Source organism: Salvia splendens, chromosome 10 (assembly GCF_004379255.2).
Source record: "Salvia splendens isolate huo1 chromosome 10, SspV2, whole genome shotgun sequence".
Lineage (NCBI taxonomy): Eukaryota > Viridiplantae > Streptophyta > Magnoliopsida > Lamiales > Lamiaceae > Salvia > Salvia splendens.
In genome coordinates this window covers 1,253,978-1,269,583 of record NC_056041.1, presented here as the reverse complement: position 1 = coordinate 1,269,583, position 15,606 = coordinate 1,253,978, and the positions used below count along the sequence as shown (strand labels likewise).

General features: G+C 33.8%; 3 protein-coding genes across 4 annotated transcripts; 1 reads left to right on the top strand and 2 right to left on the bottom strand.

Annotated features, from left to right (window-relative positions):
* Nucleotides 1-781: 781 nt before the first annotated feature.
* On the bottom strand, nucleotides 782-2,688 carry LOC121753383 (acyl carrier protein 2, mitochondrial-like). The gene is made up of 2 exons (XM_042148673.1): nucleotides 2,386-2,688; nucleotides 782-1,249 (listed from the first exon to the last, which is right to left on the bottom strand). The coding sequence occupies exons 1-2, from the start codon at nucleotides 2,587-2,589 to the stop codon at nucleotides 1,073-1,075; spliced, it is 381 nt and encodes a 126-aa protein (XP_042004607.1). The 5' UTR covers nucleotides 2,590-2,688; the 3' UTR covers nucleotides 782-1,072.
* Nucleotides 2,689-3,288: 600 nt separating this feature from the next.
* On the bottom strand, nucleotides 3,289-5,526 carry LOC121750139 (cytochrome c-type biogenesis protein CcmE homolog, mitochondrial-like). 2 transcript variants are annotated; one of them, XM_042144611.1, is made up of 2 exons: nucleotides 5,346-5,500; nucleotides 3,289-4,212 (listed from the first exon to the last, which is right to left on the bottom strand). In XM_042144611.1, the coding sequence occupies exons 1-2, from the start codon at nucleotides 5,436-5,438 to the stop codon at nucleotides 3,535-3,537; spliced, it is 771 nt and encodes a 256-aa protein (XP_042000545.1). In that variant the 5' UTR covers nucleotides 5,439-5,500; the 3' UTR covers nucleotides 3,289-3,534. The 2 variants fall into 2 exon arrangements, 1 of the variants encoding a protein (XP_042000545.1); XR_006039820.1 differs by having other exon boundaries at nucleotides 4,084-4,226; nucleotides 5,346-5,526.
* A 1,385-nt stretch (nucleotides 5,527-6,911) lies between these two features.
* LOC121752933 (phospholipase A(1) LCAT3-like) lies at nucleotides 6,912-10,453 on the top strand. Its single transcript, XM_042148037.1, has 11 exons — nucleotides 6,912-7,251; nucleotides 7,707-7,798; nucleotides 8,015-8,142; nucleotides 8,300-8,435; nucleotides 8,577-8,628; nucleotides 8,776-8,876; nucleotides 9,045-9,224; nucleotides 9,472-9,629; nucleotides 9,792-9,846; nucleotides 9,983-10,036; nucleotides 10,121-10,453. Exons 1-11 carry the CDS (start codon nucleotides 7,032-7,034, stop codon nucleotides 10,310-10,312), a joined length of 1,368 nt encoding a protein of 455 aa, XP_042003971.1. The 5' UTR covers nucleotides 6,912-7,031; the 3' UTR covers nucleotides 10,313-10,453.
* The last annotated feature ends 5,153 nt before the right edge of the window (nucleotides 10,454-15,606 follow it).

Genomic DNA, 15,606 nt, shown 5'->3' with positions numbered 1-15,606 from the left:
AATAAAATAGATTTAAGACGAATGAAACATCTAAAAAAGTCCTGAGACGAATAGAGTAATATAAAAGTAACAATAGCTTGTTTCTAATATATTTGTTGGGTCATTAATATACTTATTCTATCAACGAGAAACAGTGTTAATGGTGAATGATATAAGTTTTATAATATGACTTTTAAAATATATGCATAAAAAATGTCTAAATTGGTGGACTATATAGGTATAAGTTGTAAATAAATAGATAATATATCGAAAGAAAATTTTCATAAATTATTAACTATTTTGATGAACTAATAAAAATGAAAAAAAAATGAAAAATTTTCATAGTAGTAGTGCTATTAATTTTCGTGCAAGTTGGTCGTGCCCTGCAAAATGGGTCAAGAAATGTGTTTTTCGTAATAATTAGGAAAACCGTGGCTATTGACGAAGTCTCGCAACTAGTAGAAAGACTTGATTTACCGAAGACTTTCACAATCACACTTCAAGTCAAAGTCTTCCTATTTGGAAAAGTATTCTATGTATGAAAATTACAAAACCATTTTTTTAGTAGTAGTAGTAGCATTTATGAAACAATTTACTTTTCCACTACCAATATCGTTGCAAAAATAGTGTGTTGTGAAAATTGTAGGCTACTACTATATGATTATTAATAATGGAGAAAATTAGATTAACTGAGTGTCTTGAGTTACGCTTCATCATAAAGTTGGGGTGAATTTTTTCCTATATTTCACAACATCTCTTACAAAACAAAAGAAATGGCGTAAAAATAAGTGAATGGCAATAGTAGAAAATAAACAGACATATTTATTACAGTGAAAAATCATTGCCAAAGTGTGGACAGTTATAATGAAGGAGAGATCTAACAGAGTTTTGATAATAAATGGAGTATCCCATCAACATTAATTATGAAGAACAAAGTAAAACCCAAATTACACATGGAATCTGGAGATAATGAGACATAATAGTAATAAAAAAATTATGGGGTGATAAAGAAAAATGAAAAAAGAAAAATTCAAACATCATCTCAGCAGAGCTTTTATGGGAAGGAAGAGAAGAAAATCAAGTCCATATCCCATTATTTTGCCTGGGGGTGGGATGAGATGAAGTCGACAGCGAGATTGAGCGATTGGATCTTGTCAGCTTCATTGTCAGGAATCTCGAAACGGAACTCTTCTTCGAGAGCCATCACAATTTCCACAGTATCTAAACTATCCAGTCCAAGATCTTCCTGGAAATGAGCGGATGGAGTAACCTGCAATAATCAAATTGTATCACCAAAGTCACTAGTCGAGTCGAATCAATGTCTTCCAAGAACAAAGAAAAAATAGAATGCGAAACCAGAATTCCAACACTGTGATGCATATGTTATAAGAGAGGAGAAGACAAGTTGTGAACTATGAATTTCTTGTGAAGATGACAGCAGCCCTAAATTTTGACTTAATGAAAACTATGAATGCTATGCATTTCATATCTGGTTTCCGCAACTATGAGGATAAATGTGAAACTACTGATTTAGCGGCTGAGCCAACCAAAAACCATATATAATACAGACGCATCTCTATTTCACCCATTCAAAAGTATTAGGATTAACCAATGCAAGTAACAATATATCTTTGATTGATCCCGAGGATTCTTTCATAGTAGTCTCTGGTGTCAGAGTTTCCGACTGAAGATTAGTCATTGACAACATTCAACAAGATCGCAGCTTCCAATAATCTTCTATCTGATTTGAGTTGGAAAACATACAGTACTAAGTTTTGGAAACAACAAAACAAACTATTTTAAGTAGCATATAAACTTTGATGCTAAAACAGACATTTCTTACAGTAGCAACATAGAAAGATACAACCTCTCAATTCTTTCACAACCTCAATCAATCAAGAAATTCAATACAATAGTCTGCCATTCCTAAACTAGTAGATGCTTCAAATTAACTATAATCATCTGAAACGGAATTAATTGTAACAAAGAGAATTGATCCCAGAATGCACCACCATCAATATTTATGATACGAGCCTATATTGATACTTCAATTTCAGAACATTACAGACAGTAAGCTACAATTGTCTTTACCATGAATACTCATCAATACAGTTAAAACTTAGAAAGCGACACAGTTAGCATACTTTGCTCACAATAGAGTGCCTTAACCTATCCTATCGAATTTTACTGCAATACACATTGTCAAATTATGAAATTACAAACCCTAATATCTGCAGCTTGATAAATACTAATCAATTCCAAAAACAGACGATCCTTAAGCCAATAAAACACTAAGGTACCTCAACACATTCCATATCCAAACAGTATACCTAATTATCAGCTCTCGACCTAAATTGATAACACTAAATGAAACAAAAACCAAAATAACCACGAAATAAACTTCACCTTAGACGGATCGACTTTCTGAAAGTTTTTGACGACGTTGAGAACCCGATCGGTAACCTCTGACTTCTCAAGGAAAGAGCCCCTCGGTTCATCGGAGAAATTGCGTCTGAACAGCTGAGACAGGCCGCCGGTAGGGTTTTGGAGCTGCGGCAAAGCCGTGGCGTTCACTCTGAGGTGCTTGAGTAGAGCGTTTCTCGCCGCCATTTCGATCGCGGAGGTGTGGAGATTGTGAGAAAACTGGGAATTTTCAGCTGCTGAGCAGATTTCAGAGTTCAATTTGGGTTTGGGTTTGGGTTTGGGTTTGGGCTTGGGTTTGGGCATCAATGTACAACTCCCAATCCAAATAGTACAGCTAAATCATTTTCACTAAAATAGTTTAAAATTTTAAAAATATTTTATAAGAAAATAGAAGTCGAAACTGTACCAGTCCGGCCTAGTCCTGCTCACAAAAGCCTAATTAAATAATCAAAGAAATTATCTTTAAAACTAATTTTTCTAGCATTTATGAAAATACTTTACTTTTCCACTACCAATAATGTTGCCAAAAAATTTCCTCCCACTACCAATATTGTTGCCAAAAATTGTGTGATGTGATCATGTGAATACTCTCCCTTCTTTAAATTAGAAACTATTTCTATTTCGATCCATCCCTTAAAATAAAAAATTTTCATTTCAAAAAACATTGTTCAGCTATTAAATTACTAACAATACTTCAATTAATTTTTATATCAATATCTCTATTACTTTAACAATTTTACATTAAAACTTCAAATATCTCTATTACTTTTAAAAGAAGGTTGTACTCTGAAAGTTTTGTTAACAGAGTCACACGCTTCATCGTCATAATCATCGAATTTGGGCCGAACTCTTCCTGTATTTCACAACAGAGAGAAGAAAAGAATCTAAACGTGATATCAAACAGTTTATTCATTACTTCCCTTGAAAACCAAAAAATTTGTTGTGGCAATGAAGCCAACTGTTTTTCAATTAGTACCACTATTACAATCTTATTACATTAAAAAAGTACACACCCGCCTCAACCTCAATTAGTCTACTCTCCCTCTCCCATTCTATATCCAATATGTAAAAATCATACTCCATTTCCAAGCAAAAATTTAATAAAAATCATTACCAGAAAGAGTGATTTCATCACGCCTTCACACTAGCAGCGTTTTTCCCATTCTTCTCATTCTCCTCAATAAACTTCTTGTTCTTCTCAATAGCATTGGCAACCTCAGCTGGCATATACTTCTCGTCGTGCTTCGCCAAAACTTCTGTCGCCGCAAAGTAGCACTCCAAGGTCCTCGCCTTCTCAGAAACCCCAAATTTGCTAGTGTTCTTCAACAGCGCCTTCTCCTTCTTCTTCATTTCCTCGTTGAGTGGCCTGATGAATCCCTCGACCACCGCAGAGTGCCCCTCGCGGAAGAGATCAGGTAGGCTACCCTCGTACTTGACTAGAATGTCGTTGATTAGGTCGGTGATGACGAACTGGATCTCCGGCGACGAGGGAATCTGCGCGACACTGTTCTCGAGGACGAGGCCGCCGAGGCGGAACTTGGATTTCTTTGGATCGGAGGTGTACTTGTCTAGGGCTTCCGTGGGGGTGACATAGAAGACCAATTGGTCCTGAAATTGGTTGAGCACGATGACTATGAATCCGGCAATGCAGCTGATAGTGAGGGCGTAGGTCCAGAGTCTGCGGTTCTGGAGCTGCCGGGCGCGGGCTCCGATGTCACGCTTTTTGGATCGGGTGGAGCGGCCGGGACGGGTCGATAGAAACCGGAGAGTTGGGTGTTGGTGGTGGTTGAAGAAGATGGTTGGGGTAACCTGCAATAATCAAACTGTATCACCAAAGTCACTAGTCGAATCAAATCAAAGTCATCCAATAATGAAGAAAAATGTATGAATAGAATAGAATAGAATGTGAAACCAGAATTCCAACAGTGTGATGCCCATGTTTCCATGAACCATGAACTTCTTATTAAGATCACAGCAGCCTTAAATTTTGACTCAATGAAATGTTTTACTGCTATTCATGGGGATAAATATGACACTGCCGAGTTAGCGGCTGAGCCAACAAAGTTCCTCTATAATTCAGAGGCATCTCAATTTCAACCACTCGAAAGCAGTAGGATTAACCAATGCAAGGATGAATCCTTTGGCTCTTAGATTGATCTCTGGGGACACTTTCTTAGTCTCTAGTATCAGAGTTTCTCATTGAAGATCAGTCTTTGACAATGTTCAATATGTTTGTAGCTACCAATAAACTTCTATTCAATATGACTAGCGAAACGACACAAATTATAAATAGCTTATAAATTTGGATGCATCTCAAGACATGCACTGTCAGAGAAGCTAAAACAGGCACTTCTTATAGCAACTTAGAAAGATACAACCTCTCAGTTCTTTGACAAACTCAATCAATCAAGAAATCCAATACAATAGCCCATCATTCCTAAACTAGTAGATGAAGTTAATCATAAGTGCATAACAAACGAATTCGCCACCCGAGATGCTTCAATTGACTAAAACCGATTGATTGTAACAAAGAGAACTGATCCCAGAATGCACCACCATAAATAGCCGAAAGCCGCTATTGATACTTCAATTTCAGAACATTACAGACAGTAAGCTATCATTGTCTTTACTAAAAACACTAACCAAATTAAAACAGTTAAACGCGACACAGTTAGCAAACTTTGCTCTGAATGCAGTGCCTTAGCCTATCCTATCGAATATTACTGCAATACACATTGTCAAATCATGAAATTACAAACCCTAAACCACAAAACCTAATCTTTTACCTATTTCCAACATCATAATATCTGCATCTTAATAAATACTAATCACATTCAAAAAGCAGACAATCCTTAAACCAATAAAACATTAAAACTACCGCAACCCAAATTAATTACACTAGATGAAACAAAAACCAAAAATAACCACGAAATAAAGTTCACCTTAGACGGATCGATTTTCTGAAAGTTTCGGAGCTGCGGCAAAGCGGTGGCGTACACTCTGAGGTGCTTGAGTAAAGCATTTCTCGCCGCCATTTCGATCGCGGAGGTGTGGAGATTGAGAGGAAACGGGGAATTTATTTTCAGCTGCTGAGCAGATTTCATAGCTCAATTTGGGTTTGGTGTTGGGCTTTTGCAAGCGAATCAATGTACAACTCTCAATCCAAATAGTACTGCTATATGATTATCATAGTCCTGCACTCTAAACTGGGCCTGCTCGCAAAAAGCCCAATTTAATAATCAAAGAAATTATCTATAAAAATGCATTTTAATATGATTTGAAGACTTGCATTCCATAAAGTATACTTCATTATTGTGAATAAATAAATGGTAGAAAAAGTTTGTGGAATGGGGTCATATTATTATATATTTGTTTTATAATAAAATTTTATGAGTAAAATGAGTTAGTGGAATATAAAATTTATTTATTAAAAGAAGAAGAGTTGTCATAAGATTCATAACAAACCCTATAAATATAGCTAGAGATAATTTCATAATTCGTGTTTACATATTGATGGTCCTAGTCATTAACAAATAAACTTAAATTTATTACTGGTATAGTCTATGCTGATAGCTTTTCACGAATATTCTAATTTTTATTCTATTTTGATAGTCCAAAAGTTTAAAATTTATGGAGTTCTCGAGAATTAGGGTAGAGAAATATGGTAGGAGTTGGTGATCTAAAACTATAGTTTATATCTACACACATTAATAAAAAAAATAAAGTTCGTTTTCAATATCCAATACTTGAGGTTTCTAGTCCATGATTCACATGAAGAAAATGACAAGTTTAAGCTGTAAATTTTGACACTTAAACTGTGGGCCCCAAACTTATGTTATAAAATGCGGATAATTCTTGATTAAGGAAAAAAAAAGTCCTAGAACTTGGGCTTCATTTCATTAATAATTTAATAGGATTGTCCAATTGATGTGCAAATGGATAAGAAAAGGATATAACTTTGTAAATTTATGAAATTTCGTTAAATTCTTGATTTGCACATAAAAATTTAAATTAGATTATAAATTGTTGAATTATTAATTTATGTTGTTTTTATATAATAACAACAATTATTTTGGTATTGATGTCACTTAAATACTCACTTGCGTGATACTGAACGTCAATTAAAATGACTTTACATTGTAGTTAACCACACAACATCATTATACGAATAATTTCATTTTATTTGTTATCACTTTCATCATATTTATCTGGTTTCTTATTTCAAATTAATTATTTCTTGAATGTCAATTTACAAGAATATTTTCAATGTGACATGCAAAATTAAAATTTAACAAACGTTACACTAATAAATATTTTTGGAACCATTTGCAATATAATACACTTGTATTTCATATTTTCTTCACCGTATCTACTAGATTCCTATCTCCACATTTTTCTAGTTTTAAATAAAGTCTCCACGTGTAAATCAAAGTCAACATAACTCCAAAACAAAATCCAGTTTCTTCAAGAACCGGCATTTTTTATTTTTATTTTGGAAAAGCAAAAAAGTGGATAAAAAGAAACGTGCTAAATGAGCTCTAGTCTTCCACCTGCCCATTCTAGCAACCTCCATTTTTTGCAGCCTCCAACTAATTCCAAACCCGACCCGAATACCTATCCGGGTCGCAATGTTTCGAGGCTTCCGCAGCTGCTTCCATGGATCCCGGAGCTCCGATTCGGCCAGTGTCGCCGACCGCGACCCGGTTCTGCTGGTGTCGGGTATAGCCGGCTCAATTCTCAACTCAAAATCCAAGAAAACCGGGTCCGAGACCCGGGTTTGGGTCCGGATCCTTTTAGCTGATTTGGAGTTCAGGAGGAAGCTGTGGTCCATTTACAATCCTGAAACAGGTTCTTTACTTTCTTGGTGTTTTTTTAGTTTGTGTGAAGTTTTATGCTTACTTTTCTTGAAAAAAGATTACATTTTTATGTTTGTTGCTTTCTGATTTTTTTTTTATTTGAGTGTGAAGATTTCATAGTTACTTTTCTTGAAAACAAGTTTGTTTTATGTCTTTTCTAGGCTCCTAACTTTCTGGGTCTTGAAAAAGATTACATTTTTATCATTGTTTTATGTATTTATAGGTTTGTTACTTTCTGGGTGCTTTTTAATTTGAGTGTGAAGGTTTTACAGTTAGTTTTCTTGAAAAAAAGTTACATTTTCATGTTTGTTTTATGTCTTTTTTAGGTTCATTATTTTCCGGGTGTTTATTTGTTTGAGTAGTGTGAAGGTTTTATAGTCTTTATTCTAAAAAAGATTGCATTTTTTAATGTTTTTTTAATGTGTATTTTTTTTCCTTTTTGTGCAGGATATACAGAATCATTGGATGATGACAGTGAAATAGTAGTGCCGCAAGATGATTATGGGCTTTATGCCATTGATATTTTGGACCCTTCAACTGTAAGCTTTTTTTTTCCTTGTTTTTTTGTCATTTTTAATTTTTTTTTATGCCTAACTTACACAAGAAAGATTTAATTTTCATTTTGTGCTCTGTTTAAATTTACTTCTGTTACTTAGCTATTTCCATTTTGCTCTGAATTTGATTGTGTTTGAGTATCTTTGTCAGCTTAATTCACTGAAGTGTGTGTTGTGTTTGTTTCTTGTCTTGCTCTCCAGTTTGTAAAGTGTCTTCATGTATCCGATTTGTACCATTTTCATGACATGATTGAGATGCTTGTTGGATGTGGGTATGAGAAAGGCACCACATTGTTCGGATATGGATACGATTTTCGACAAAGCAATAGGTAGACCATCATTTTACATGCTGATTTCCTCCATTGATGTGCTTTTATAATCAGTGGATTCACATTTAGATGAAATGTCATATGCCTTTATAGATATAGATACATATACGACGTTTTCTAGGCGAAATTGGTATACTTATTTGTTGTGTGGATGCAGAATTGGTCAGATAATGGATGGTCTTAAAGAGAGACTGGTGACAGCTTATAAAGCTTCGGGTGGAAGGAAAGTTAACTTGATTTCGCATTCAATGGGTGGATTGCTCGTCTCGTGCTTCATATCTCTTCATAATGATGTATGCCCTATTCATCTTCACTGAGTATCTTAGCCTTTACTAACTCTTCGATTGTTCATATATTCTCTGTTTCTGTATAAAGACATGCTTTAGTTTCATTGCAAATGGATGCTTGATTTGGTAATTTCCTTCAAACTGCAGGTGTTCTCCAAATATGTTAATAAATGGATTACTATTGCCACTCCTTTTCAAGGTAATCTTTTTGCTGCATTTTGTAACGATTTCGTGTGCCAATTTCAAGAATCGTGCTTACTGCTTCGTTTAAGGATGCCATTTTTCGAGATTAAAAGTGCGAGGCATAGAAGCAGAAGTCTTATTTGCTACATACTGTATTAAACAGGTGCTCCAGGATGCATCAACGACTCTATACTTACTGGAATGCAGTTCGTTGATGGTTTCGAAAGCTTCTTTTTCGTATCAAGATGGTCAATGCATCAACTTGTAATATCCTAATTATACAATTATACTTATATAATGAACGGCCCTCACAACCATTCCTTGCACGCATTTGAAAGTTGTGATATTTTTTAAGTTGTGTACTTATATATTATGATTCTTCGCTTTCTCTCATCATTCTACATGACCTTTTTCGGATTCATATGCATGTAGCTGGTAGAGTGCCCATCTGTTTACGAGATGTTACCAAATCCCGGTTTCAATTGGAAGAAAGAACCTGAGGTTCTTGTATGGAGATCAAACTCGAGTGATGGAGAAGCTACAGTCACACAGGAATCTTATGGCTGCAACGAATGTGTCTCTCTTTTCGCAGAAGCTTTAAAAAACAACGAGGTACTTGCTTTAGTCTTATCGTAAATTAGTTTTATAACACAGCTTCAATTAGGATTGTGAATCATGCCATTTTGCCTTTACAACCAAGGTTTCCAGTTACAGAATTTAACATCCAAATTATTTTGTTGTCTTTTACTCGATATTTGCTACTTTTGTTGCCCTGTCCTCATTATTGCATACGGATTCCTGCATATTCACAACCTTTATGCTCAAACGCGTGCCTTGTCTCGTTTCCTTTATACTGCAGCTAGACTATGACGGAGATACAGTACCTCTCCCTTTCAACTTTGCCATTCTTGAATGGGCTGCTGACACTCGGGAACTTCTTAATAAAACTGAAATCCCCACTGGTGTTTCGTTTTACAACATATACGGAACATCTTTTGAAACACCCTTTGATGTTTGGTAGGTCTCGAACATCACAACTTTACTATCCTCACACACATTGTCTCGTTCCATGTCATGCGATCTCTCTGAGCTTTTACCTTTAGCTCGTGTTTTTAGTACAAAAATATCAGTCTCTTTTCTGTGAATTGCTTTTGTTCACATAATCTCTCTCTTCTGCAGCTATGGCTCAGAATCATCTCCCATCAACGAGCTTTCTGAGATATGTCACTCAACGGTAAGCAGACACACTTCTTTCAGTCGTCTCTTATGTTCGATCTATAGTCTAAGTCTTAGTACATTTTTTTTCGTGGATGTCAAGTTTAAGAGCCGGGTATATTCTCTCATCCTCTGTGTATTTCCAATTGTTTCAGCCGGAATACTCTTATGTAGATGGAGACGGAACCGTCCCCTCTGAATCAGCAGTGGTACAATATCTTCTTCCGTTCCATTTCCATTTCGACAATTCTTGCACTTTCTAGTTACCAAAACGCATCCTCTGCGCTGTGCAGGCGGATAAATTTGAAGCTGTGGAACGAGTTGGGGTGTGTGCGACTCACCGGGGACTATTATGCGACGAGAATGTGTATAACCTCATCAAGAAATGGTTGGGAGTTTCTACAGAGGAAGTGAAGTCAAGGAAGTCCAAAACTTCAAAAGTGGTGCATGCAGATTTAGTATTTTCAAACCAATCTTGCAAGTAATTAAGCCATCATACTGTAAATTTGATTATCTCTATCTTTATCTCCAAATAAATCTTATGTGTATAACTTTAATAATTTACTGTGTAACGTAAACATACTAATTTGCTATCTTTATCTCCGAATGCACGTTTGTGAAATCAAGAAGTTTGTAGAGTTTCGCAGAGATCACAGTCATTTGCTACATGTTTTTTTTAAATCTTTTTCCCAGTAAGGATAGAATAACCGATTTGTGTGTGTGTGTGTGTGTGTGTGTGTGTGTGTGTGTGTGTGTGTTTTGGAATTCAGAAGTCGAAATTGAGACTATATAGGCATTATAAGAATAAATTTTTGCACACGTCCTTGGGAGTCCATACATTGCGAATTATATATGATAGTAAAACTAATGGTGTAATTCACTTATTTCAAAAGATACGAGAGTAAGCACAAAACAACTAAAATTTATGGTTTAAATGACAATATTTTCTCATTTATAAATTAGAATTCAATAAACACACATGCATTTTATTTTTATTTTTTTTGGTTTGACCACAGGTGTACCGAATCCGCCTTTAATGGAATTAGACTAATCCTGCTCGACCGGACTTGCGAATTAAGACCGAAAGTCTCCCAGCGGGTGGCTGGATTTGAACCCGTGACTGCAAGGTCACCACAACTTCGTGCTGCCAACTGCGCTACGACCCGTTGGTAACACATATACATTTTCTATGCATGCACCAAACAAGTACTATCAGCTAAGCCATAAATAGAAATAATTAATAAATCTACACATATATATACATACATACGCACACGACTTCTACTTTTAGGGTTTCAAGAACAAGACTTGTTTTGGCTTTGCATGTTTACATGTGATGATTTTATAAGTTCAAGAGCACTAGTTTGTTTTCTTCTACTACACATAGTATCTTATTCATCTCACTCACACGTCATTTTTTTCGAAATAGGACAAATATTTATCTTGGCCATGATTTTTCACTAAAAGCAAATCTTTAATTAAAATCATTTAGAAACATGATGCTTTAATAAAAGGTAAAAATATTAAAATCATGGCTAAAGTTCATGCAGAATCTTCTAACAAAAGTAATATCCTCGTGCAAATAGGCCATGCACGAGTAGGCGACACACACAATTTAGTACTCCCTCCGTCCCATATAATTTGGGACGCTTTGACCGGGCACGAGTTTTAAAAAATGTAATGAAAAATGAGTTGAAAAAGTTAGTGGAATGTGAGTCCTACTTTTATATATTAGTTTTATAATAAAATGTGAGTAGGAATGAGTTATAGAAATATGAGGTCTACTACCAAAAATGGTAAAAGTGAAATGAGACAAATTATGTGGGACGGACCGAAATGGAAAACTGGGATAAATTATGACACATGGAGTATTTACTTTATCATGTCATATAAAAATATATATTATAATAAGTATATAATATTATTTTATAGAGTGTGTGTATATATTGAAAGAAAGGAGGGATTGGGGAGGTGGTATTTTCAAGGGTGGTCCAGTCAAAAGAATAGGGTAGAGAATCCCAACAAGGTGTTTTTGAGTTTTGATCATCAAATCAACACACACACACACTCACAATATTCATCAAAACCAATGAATCTAAATGAGCATTCCCGTATTTGTGTCTACTAATACAAGAGGATATTTCCAACGGATTACTAGTTTTTTTACATTTTTTTATTTTCATTTTAGGGCAAAAAAGTGCACCAATATGATTGAATGTCATTGATATTTTCGAAAGATTTACTCTTCAATTCTTGGTTGGAAACTTGTGATTGAATAGTAAAAGAAAAAAAAGGTAGTAATTAGGGTTGGAACGGTACGGTATACCGTGCCAAAATTGCCATACTGAAAAAGTGTGGTATGACCAAAAACCTTACATTTATCGTACCGCTTTTTTCGGTATACCGCATACCGGTATACCGAAAAGTCGGTATACCAAAATTTAGATATCGTTACCTTACAGACATTTCAGTATACCGTATCGTGATTTCGGTATACCGCATATTGCGGTATACCGCGGTATATCTGCGGTATATACCGCCAATTACGGTATATACCGTATTTGCGGTATACCGTGTTATATCGGTATGTACCGTAAATTTACGGTATATACCGCAATTGCGGTATAACGCGGTATACCGCGGTATATACAAAATGCATACCTTTACCATACCTAAAACTGTCGGTACGGTATAATACCGTACCGAAAAGTACGGTATACCAAAAATTCGGTATTTTCAGTATTTTTTTCGGTACGGCAAGTGCGGTATTTCGGTATATTTTCTCAGCCCTAGTAGTACTAACAAAACTCGTAAAAGTGGAGCTTTGAAGGAGAAATTAACCAGTATGCACTTACAATGAAAGTAAAATTACTAAATTACGCCTAAAAAAGTAACTATAATTTGTACAATTTAGAACTTAAACAAACATGTAATAAAGTTTATTTAATAGTAAAACAGTTTGGAGTTCACAGTCAAGAACCATGGAATAAAGGTTAATTAATACAGTACTATAACTAATGTTTAGCCGTTTAATTTACCTCTTGAAGTTTTCTCATTTTTAGCCTTTCTCCATTAATTTATTATTCCTAAGATCAAGACAAATCTTGTGGTATGTTTCTAAATAGATGCACAAAATACAAACAACATTTTGGTACAACAACTACAGAAGCAAAAATAGGAAATAAGTAGTGAACATAATAATAGGAGTAGTACCATTTAGATATGGATCTAAGCTTTAGTAGAAAAAAGAAAAAGATATTTTCTTTGGTTTAATAAGGTACATTAATAAATGGAAATGGCGTGGGGCAAAGCCTCTTGGGCTCTCTAATTAATAAAGTGACACTTTTATCTTGGATTATGGTTTAGAAAGAGGGAGGATTGATATGCACTGAAGACTGTGCAAAGAATTGGCAATTAATAATGACTCAACTCAAATAAATCAAATAATAATAATAAGTGGGAATTATTTAATTTTGAGATAGTAATTGTTTCCGAGGAGGCACGGGTGCTCTCCGACGATTTCTCCAACACAATCCCACTTCCCACCACTTCCTCTCTCTCTGTCCAAATTTTATTTTACTAAAGCAAGTTAGACAAAATATTTGAATTAATAGCTCCAGGATGAATTTTTGGTAATGAAATTAATATGATGGTTATATATGATATATTAGTAGTATTTATGTTAGGAGTGGTGCTAAATGGTCATATTATGACTGATCATAATTAGATTTTTCCAACCAAATTTAATGCACTTGGAAAGTATCAAAAATTTCAAGATTAATCTACCCTTCCTTGATTCTCCATCTATATTTTCCTCAACTTTCGATAACGCTTTATACTTATTGTAGTATAATGCGAGTAACTTCTCAAGAAGTTATCAAATTGTATAAAAAATGTTACTATAAAATGTTGTTCTAGTTAAACTTTAAGGATCAAATATATAATTAACGCCACCTAATATAAACATAATTTTATAAAGTTTATTATAAAATAAAAAAATATGAATAATATTTTTAATGTATTAAAGTTGAACTAAATATATAAAATAAAACAAATAATGTTAAAAGTGCGTCGAAATAAAGTAGTGTTCACGTATGTAGCATATCATTTTCCTTTAAACTATTAGATCATTTCTTAATTAAAATATGTAAGAATATTCTTTGTAAAATAAATACTCTTAAAAAAATCATACACCTAATTACTAGATTCTAACCAATTATAGATATTAACATTAAAATAGAGATCTACTAATTCCTTTCATCAGGTTATTATCTTTTTTGACTGATTTGAATAAATAGAATAATTTTTTAAAAAATTATTTTATTTGAGTCTATATAGTGAATTAGATATTAACTTTATTTGATTGGGTTAGTTTAGAATTAGATGAATTGAAATTTAGCAGAAAGGAGAAAAGGACTAAAAGCTGGGAATTTAGCAGATTGTTGGTTCATGGAAGGATATGTGGGAACATAGAGTGGAGAATTTTTTTTAAATTCTCCCGCAAAGAATTGAAGAGGAATGAATGAATAAAGACTTGTAGCAATTTAATATAGATTGGTTAATAAATAAATGCATAAAAGAATCGAAAACAAAATTTTGCTGTAAAAAGGGCTATTTAGTAAAACCACTACAACACTCACAACTAAACTTATTATATTTAATGTTTTAGAAGCTGGAATTATTATTAATATGTAGTGTCACATCTTTTTACTAGTATAATGTTACTTAATTATTTGTCATTCAATAATTGAACTTAATTGAAAACAAAAGTGCATTAATTAATCTTTAGTCGTTCAAATGTATAACATCTTTATTGATACAAACCAACTCCTAGGTTTAGTGAAACTCAATCTCTCAAAATTTACACAATTTTAAGGAGTGTATCAAAATTTAATTTATGTATTTCAAATTTATTATTTTGTTAAAGCACGTTAGACAACTACTTAAATTTATAGTTCTAGGATGAATGTTTGGTAAAGAAATTAATACTACTATACTAGATAAATACTAATATGAGCTTGTACATTTAGTAGGTTTTTACTAATGAAAAACCAATTAAAGTGCATTAATCTTTATTGATACAAATTAAATCTCTCTCTCATGTGTGAGCTATAGGGTTAGAGAGAGAGGAAGGTCAAAAGAGAAGGGCAGAAGCAGTTATATCTCACATGGATGTAGTAGACAAGCTTAATTTCTGCCATCATTATGATTGCATTACCGAGATAATAATTTTTACTAGTTACCATATGTAATGCTACTATATTACTATTTCCCCTTTCTTTTGACCATCTTATCATCGAATGCCCATTCATAGTAAATTTTATTTTATTTTAATTTTAATTTTAATGTTACCCTTTTGCCCAATGCCCATGTGTTTTTTTACCGTCTTTTGATTCTCTTCTTCTTCAACGGTCAAACTTAATAGTGTTTTTTTCTTTTTTGAATTCCACCTCTCGAGATATATCATCATTTATTAAAGCAAATATGTGGCCATATTATGGCCCGTCATAAATTGATTAAATAGCAAAAAAATAATTTTTTTCAAATTTTCGGTTTAATATTACTTGGTTTTACTTTTATATCATTTTTATTATTTGTTGTTCAACATGTTAGTGTTGCTCTTTCGTAGTTTTTACTTAACTTATTACTACTGTCATTTCTTGATTGTTGCTCAACGTATACAGTAATTCGTGATATTAATGTGTTTTACATAATAGAATTCAAAGATAAGTACCAACTCACAAGTTCATTCACACGCATATAAGGTTATATCGGTAAT

Coding starts and splice junctions, on each gene's coding strand:
- LOC121753383 (XM_042148673.1), bottom strand. CDS start 2,589: ATGGCGGCGAGAAACGCTCTACTCAAGCACCTCAGAGTGAACGCCACG. Junction 1,250..2,385: donor AGAAAGTCGATCCGTCTAAG/GTGAAGTTTATT, acceptor TGATTATTGCAG/GTTACTCCATCCGCTCATTT.
- LOC121750139 (XM_042144611.1), bottom strand. CDS start 5,438: ATGGCGGCGAGAAATGCTTTACTCAAGCACCTCAGAGTGTACGCCACC. Junction 4,213..5,345: donor AGAAAATCGATCCGTCTAAG/GTGAACTTTATT, acceptor TGATTATTGCAG/GTTACCCCAACCATCTTCTT.
- LOC121752933 (XM_042148037.1), top strand. CDS start 7,032: ATGTTTCGAGGCTTCCGCAGCTGCTTCCATGGATCCCGGAGCTCCGAT. Junction 7,252..7,706: donor CATTTACAATCCTGAAACAG/GTTCTTTACTTT, acceptor CTTTTTGTGCAG/GATATACAGAATCATTGGAT. Junction 8,436..8,576: donor TCATATCTCTTCATAATGAT/GTATGCCCTATT, acceptor TTCAAACTGCAG/GTGTTCTCCAAATATGTTAA.